The 7,710-nt window shown below is 41.6% G+C and overlaps 1 protein-coding gene across 1 annotated transcript; it reads left to right on the top strand.

Moving 5' to 3' along the window:
- Positions 1-498: 498 nt before the first annotated feature.
- On the top strand, positions 499-2,175 carry LOC142451641 (uncharacterized). The gene is made up of 2 exons (XM_075553360.1): positions 499-1,049; positions 1,134-2,175. Exons 1-2 carry the CDS (start codon positions 499-501, stop codon positions 2,173-2,175), a joined length of 1,593 nt encoding a protein of 530 aa, XP_075409475.1.
- The last annotated feature ends 5,535 nt before the right edge of the window (positions 2,176-7,710 follow it).

Raw genomic sequence — 7,710 nt, forward strand, 5'->3', positions numbered from 1 at the left:
TCTACTTGATGCTTGCAGATGGTGCATCACCAGCAGCTAAGAGGAAGGAGGAAGAAGCGCCTGGTATTATTATTTTGGGGATGTCCTCATGAGAGATTGAAATTTGTGAGCATCATTAGCTGATCCAGATAAAATAAACAGAGCATCCCAGTTGCCGGCAGTGTTATAAGGATCAGAGAACATACCCAAAGCTCAGGAATCACTGACATTCAATGATGTGGCTGTAAAGTTCACCTGGGAGGATGGCAGCTCCTGAACCCTGCTCAGAAGACACTAGATCAGGATGTGATGTTGGAGAACTATCGCAGCCTGGTTTCCATTGTCTATCTGCAGCAAGGTCCAGGGGTCCCTCAAGATATCCAGAAAGATGATCATTTGCTTGAGCACTTGCAATGTGAAAGATACATGGACAGAATGGAACAATGCTATAAATTTAATACATTGGAAAGTACTGTTTATCAGCACAAAAATAATTTCCTACCAAAGGAAACTTATGAGATGTTCGGTTTATATGAAAGAATTGTTAAATCAGATTTAATGATTCTGAAATTAAATCAGGACAGAAGCAACAAAACACAGAAGTCAGTTGTGCTCAAGCAAGATGAGGAAACTTTCCTCCACATTGAACAAGAGCAATTTTTTAATGAAATGAAATTTCCTGAGTGTGAACAATCCAGGCTTCTGAAGTCACAGTGGATTCAACACCAGGAATCTGATGAAATTGAGAAACCACACACAGGTGATAAATGTGGGACAGCCTTCATCAAGGAGTCTTTGCTCTATGAGCATGAGATCATTGATAAACCAGATAAGACCTATGAATGCAGTCGTTGTGGGCAAGAATTCAATAAAGTGTTCAAACTCAATGAACTTTATCAAAAAGCTCATGAAAGAAAAAAGCTATATAAATGCTTGGAATGTGACAAAACTTATCACAGTAAATCATACCTCAAGGGATATCGTGAAACTCATGTGGCAGGGATGCCCTATGTATGCAGTGAATGTGGGAAAGACTTCACCAGGAGGAGTGATCTCACTGCTCATCAGCAAACTCATACTGCAGAGAAACTCCATGTATGTAATGAATATGGGAAAGGCTTCATTCAGAAAACACATCTCAAAACAAATCTATGGACTCATACAGGAGAAAAACCCCATGTATGTGATGAATGTGGAAAAGCCTTTCTCTGGAAGTACAAGCTCACTGTTCATCAGCGAACTCATACTGGAGAGAGACCCTATGTATGTGATGAATGTGGAAAAGCCTTTCACTGGAAGAATGGGCTCACTCTTCATCAGCGAACTCATACTGGAGAGAAACCCTATGTATGTGGTGAATGTGGCAAAGGCTTCATTCAGAAAATACATCTGAAAACTCATCTACGAACTCATACAGGAGAAAAACCCCATGTATGTGGTGAATGTGGAAAAACCTTTAACTGGAAGAACGAGCTCACTGTTCATCAGCGAACTCATACTGGAGAGAAACCCTATGTATGTGATAAATGTGGAAAAGCCTTCAACTGGAAGAGCAGGCTCACTCTTCATCAGAGAACTCATACTGGAGAGAAACCCTACGTATGTGATCAATGTGGCAAAGCCTTAACTGGGAAGACTGCTCTCACTTATCATCAGCGAACTCATACTGGAGAAAAACCCCATGTATGTGACAAATGTGGCAAAGCCTTTATCAGCAAGACTGCTCTCACTTATCATCAGCGAACGCATACTGGAGAGAAACCCTATGTATGTGATAAATGTGGAAAAGCCTTCAACTGGAAGAGCAGGCTCACTCTTCATCAGAGAACTCATACTGGAGAGAAACCCTACGTATGTGATCAATGTGGCAAAGCCTTAACTGGGAAGACTGCTCTCACTTATCATCAGCGAACTCATACTGGAGAAAAACCCCATGTATGTGACAAATGTGGCAAAGCCTTTATCAGCAAGACTGCTCTCACTTATCATCAGCGAACGCATACTGGAGAGAAACCCTATGTATGTGATGAATGTGGCAAAGCCTTTACTGGGAAAACTGCTCTCACTTATCAGCGAACTCATACTGGAGAGAAACCCTATGAATGTGGTGAATGTGGAAAAGCTTTTATCGGGAAGACTGCTCTCACTTACCATCAGCGAATTCATACTGGAGAGAAACCCTATGTATGTAATTAATGTGGCAAAGCCTTTATTTGGAAGGAAGACATCACTGTTCATCAGCGATCTCATATTCTAGAGGAGGGTTGTCAAACTGGTGGCCTGTAAGCCACGTGTGGCCCCTGAGGTAAAATCTGAAATAAAATGTAAATAGAAAAATTATTATGAAGAAAATAGCACTTAGGGAAGATCAAGGCTATGCTGTACACCCAATTCCTTCATTAACGCTTTAACTACTGAAGATGAGTGAAATCACAAAATCAAAGTTGTTCATTTTAATTGAGTTAGACACCCCTGCTCTAGAGAAACCCCATGTATGTGATGAATGTGGAAAAGCCTTTATCAGGAAGAATTCCCTCACTTAACATCAGTTACCTCATACTGGAGAGAACTCCAATGGATGCGATGAAGGTGGAAAAGGCTTTATCAGGAAGAATTCCCTCACTTAACATCAGTTACCTCATACTGGAGAGAAGTCCAATGGATGCGATGAAGGTGGAAAAGCCTTTATCAGGAAGAATTCCCTCACTTAACATCAGTTACCTCATACTGGAGAGAAGTCCAATGGATGCGATGAAGGTGGAAAAGGCTTTATCAGGAAGAAGGACCCCAGCGTTTATCAGGGAACTCATACAGGAGAGAAACCCCGAGAATGTAGTGAATATGGCACAAGTTTCATTCAGAAAGGAAATCTCAAAATTTATATGTGAGGGAAACCAGCCCCTAACACATCATCATAGGTCCAGTAGCCGCAATTGGACAATGATAATAAGTAAAGATTATAATAAAGTTATAGAGAGCATGAGAAATAGAAAAGAAATTGAAATAATGGAGTGGGACGCATTTCATGGTAGCATGCTCACCTCAGCCTCACTTGGTAGTCCACGTGGAGATAGATTTATTGCTAACCAAGGCTTTTATATTCTCTGGGGACGTGCAACTCCCCAATTACAGGGGAAGACATGTCACAAGAAAGCGTTGTGCTATAGGTAATACCGTAATGGGTGGGGTGGGGTGGTGTGATATAGGGATATATACGCAATAGGAAGAGGAGGGATTGGGTGACAAGATGGGTGGATCCTAGGCTCAGGATGGCAGCCTAATTTTGGATTTCACTGAACCAGTTTGACCTGTTCTCTGGATCGTTATAGAAACCATTATCAGTAGGGGGTGAACCCACCCTGCAGGGACCAAAGTGATGGCTGAAAACCTTTAAGGAGAAGTTGCTCATTGTTCTGAACAGCAGGGAGTAGGCCCTACTTGTGGTGGGACCAGACAGTAGTCTGACAGCTGACTGCCTTCAGGGAGGTAACTTGACAATCATTTACCATTAGCTGCAAGTAGTGTCCTAAGTCTTAACATGTTTGGGGGAGATTACTTGGGAGAAAGCTTTCTGTTTCCCACATCTATGAAATTATACAGGAGATAAACCCTATGTATGTATTGAGTGTGGTAAAGCTGTTAGCCATAAACCATACCTTACTAGCACATCGGAGATATCATACAGGATCTAAACTCCATGTATGTGGTGAATGTGGCAAATCCTTTCTCAGGAAGAATAAGCTCATTGTTAATCAGCAAACTTATCCTGGAGAGAGAGAAAACCCATGTATATAGTGAAGGTGGCAAAGGCTTCATTAAAAACTCATCTGTGGAATCATACTGGAGAAAAACATTTTATGTGTTGAGTGTGGTAAAGCTTTCACTCAGACGTGATGCCTTACAGCACATCAGAGATTTCACAAATGAAAGAAGCCCTTTGCATGAATTAAATGTGGAACATCTTTGTGGAAGTCAGGTCTCATTAAACACGAGAAAATTCTCAACAAGAAAACCTTTCATTGGAGTTAGTATAACAAAACTTTCAAAACAAAGGAAGAGGTGCTAGAGTTTGCCTTGGGCCATGTGTGGAAAGAGTTGTGATTTACCATATGGGTATCCATGTTCTGTGTTGATGTCCCTCTACTGACATGGCCCACCATTTTGGGGGCAGATGACCTTCCAGACTTCCACAGTGCATGGGTACCTCATTGCTCTTTCAGTGCCCGAAAGAGAGCTGAACCTGGTGTTTCTTGATCACAGATGTACCAACCAGTAGATTGACCACCCAGATGCCAGTTGTGCCTGCCACACTTGCATGCTCTTTGTCTCCCTCCCCAGACAGCAGAGTAGTACCATAAAATAAGACTAAAGGAAATAGAAGATGTGTGGGAACAATTCATCCTGAAGATGAATTGACCACAGCAAACCTCAGCCTCTACAACCCTGAGACAGGAAGAACTAGATGGTGCCCATCTTCCACTACTAATTACTCTGAAAGTGATCACAAAAGAGGGTACTGAGTCGAGTGAGAAGAAAGAACAAACCAAAATCATAAAATAGATCACTGTTCTGATGGAGACTTGGAATCCCCAAATTATGGACTTCAGCGACTCTTCACTCTTGGACCTGTACTCACGCCTCTGACTCAGCTTTCAGCCCAACAATCTATAAGCTAGGAGGGGAAGATTAACATCTGAGGTATGCTCCTTAGAACAATCAACCATACTAAATAAAAAGAACAGCGTTTGCTTATGGATAAGAACTCTTGAAAGCAAGAAGGGATAGGAAAGAAGGATAAATATTATAAAAACACAAGGAGGGCTGAAGTGGGAAGAATGCTGGTATATCTTGGGGATTGCCATTAATGTATGAATTGTTGAATGGAAACCAATTTACTCTGTAAAGTTTTAAATCATAAAAAAGTTTAAAAAAAAAAAAAAGAGATGATTTCCCAGTCTGTGGGTTGTCTTATTACTCTCGGTGAATTCTTTCGATGCACACAGGTGATTTATCTTCACTATATCCCTCTTTTCAATCTGTAATTCCTCTGTATTTGAATCCTTCCCTATTTCTGATAGCCTGTGTATTTATTCCCTGTGCCAAGGTTCTCAGGTTTGTTCCAATTCCCTCACTAATGGCCCTTATTGCTTGGGGTCTTACCTCAAGGTCTGTGATCCACTTTGAGTTTATTCTTGTGAATGGAGTGAGGTAAGGATCTTGCTTCATTTTTCTGCAGGTAAATATCCATTTTTTCCAGCACCACTTATTGAAGAAGGTATCCACTTCCCATTTGATATTTTTGGGGCCTTTATCAAAGATCAGTTCCCTGTGTGCTGATGTTTTTATTTCTGGGTCTTTTCAGCTCTTGTCCATTGGTCTGAATATCTGTCGTTATATCGGTACCACACTGTTTTGACCACTGTGGCCATATAATAAATTCATTTAGAGCAAATTCATTTAGAGCAAGCCCTCACACTGTGTCCTTCTTCTTGAAGGGTTCTCTACTAATACTGGTAATCAGTTTTTCCAATTCTTTAAAGGATAGCATTAAATTTATATAGTGCCTTGGGCAGAATTGACATCTTTACTATATGGAGTCTTCCAGTCACGAGTATGGGATATTCTTCCATTTGTTGAGGTCACTCGTGGTTTCTTATAATAGTGTTCTATAGTTTTCTTTGTATAAATCTTTTGTTTTTTTCAGTCAGATATATCCCTAGATATTGAAATTTGTACTTGGCTATTATAAAGAGTTCTGCCTTTTTAAATTGCCTCTTCTATGTGTATGTGTATATCTGATGTGTATGTCCGATATATTTCTGTTTGTTGATCTTGTATCCTGCCACTCGACCATATTTGTCTATCGTTTCCCACACTCCACTTGTGGAGTTTCAGGGATTTTCGGTGTATAAACTCATATCGTTTGCAAATAATGATAGTTTCACCTCTTTCTTCCCCAGACCTTTGATGTCTTTTCTTTGTCTTTTGTTGTTAGCTAGGACCTCCAGTATTATGTTAAATAAGAGTGGGGCCAGGACATTCTTGTCTGTTCCCCTTTTTCAGTGGAATTTTTTTCATCTTTTCTCCATTGATTACCACTTTCGCTGTTGGTTTTTCATATATAGCTTGTATAATATTGAGGAATTTTCCTTCTATTCCTATTTTCTTGAATGTCTTAAACAGGAATGGGTATTGAATGTTTTTGACTGCTTTTTCCATATCTAGCGACATTATCCTGTGGTTCTTATTATTTTCCTGCCAACGTGGCAAATAATACAAATGGTCTTTCAAATATAAAACCATCCCTGCATCTCTGGTATGAATCCCACTTGGTCGTAGTGAATTATTTTTTATATGCTTGGGGAGGAGGTGGGGAAAGGAAAAAAAAGGAGGAATATAAAGAAGAAAAGGGGACGGGGGCATGGGGTGCTAACCAACCAAAGGGGAGGGTTGTTTATATCTCCACAGGGAAAGAGGGACCAGACTTCAACCCAGTGCCTCAAGGTGTAAATGCAACATTCCGGTGTGGAGTAGGAAATCAGTGGAGAGTTCTGGGAGGCTGGCCCCAGTACCAAATATTAAGTGGATGCCTGTCTCTCCCCCCAAAAGAATTTATTTCAAAGGACAGCATTGAATCTGCAGCTCCAGGAGAGGGAAATATCTGATCTGAGCATATGGGAGCAGATCAAGGGGGAGTAGGAGTGGAGCACATCCTGGCCCACCAGGCCCTGAGATCAATGACCCCAATTGGAGCAGCCAGTCCACAGAGAGGACCACATGGCCAGCCCCTCTATGAGACATGACATCCCTCACTGACCCATGGCCCTGCAGGGGTCAGCACTGAAGACACAGTGTGGGAATTGCACCCAACCTGATCCAATCACACCGAGGCAAAGCACTGGGGTAGTACAGTGGAACAGCAAGGGAATGGAGTGGCAAGGTTCCCAGGGAATGCTGAAAGTGGACTTTGGGGCCAGGGCGTGGTGCCACAGCAGACTGGACTGGAAAACACTCATAAAGGCCAACAAATGACCCTTGAACTAACTACAAGCTTTTATTTCTTGTTGAGTTTTGTTTTGTTCTTTGTCAGTGGTATGTTGTTGTTGTTTGTTGTATATTGTTGCTTGGTTTGCTCTGTCTTGTTTTTGTGCGTGTTATTGTCTCTGCAGGTCTGTCTAAATAAGATAGGCTGGATGAACTATCTGGAGGAAAAACAACGGGACTGACAGTTCCAGGAGGACATGAGACCGGGGGACGTGGGGGAAAAGGGAATGGTGTTAACAAGCCCAGGGACAAGGGAACAACAAATGACCCAAATTGGTGGTAAGGTAGGTTGGCAGGCATGGTAGGGCATGATCAAGGGTAATGTAACTAAGAGGTATAGCTGAAACCCAGGTGGGGACAGAACATGATAGTGGGACAGGAGGAAAGTCAAGGGAAATGGAGGAAAGAGCTGGAAGGCAAAGGGCATTTATAGAGGTCTAGACAAAGACATGTACATATGGAAATATATATATATATATGAGATTGGGGAAATAGATCTATGTGCCTATATTTATAGGTTTAGTATTAAGGTGGCGGAAGGACATTGGGCCTCCACTCAAGTACTACCTCAATGCAAGAATACTTTCTTCTATTAAATTGGCATTCTATGATGCTCACCATCCCAACACAACCACTGAAACCAAAGCAGGTGAACAAGCAAATGTGGTGAAGAAAGCTGATGGTGCC

Source organism: Tenrec ecaudatus, chromosome 6 (assembly GCF_050624435.1).
Source record: "Tenrec ecaudatus isolate mTenEca1 chromosome 6, mTenEca1.hap1, whole genome shotgun sequence".
In the NCBI taxonomy this organism is placed as follows: domain Eukaryota; kingdom Metazoa; phylum Chordata; class Mammalia; order Afrosoricida; family Tenrecidae; genus Tenrec; species Tenrec ecaudatus.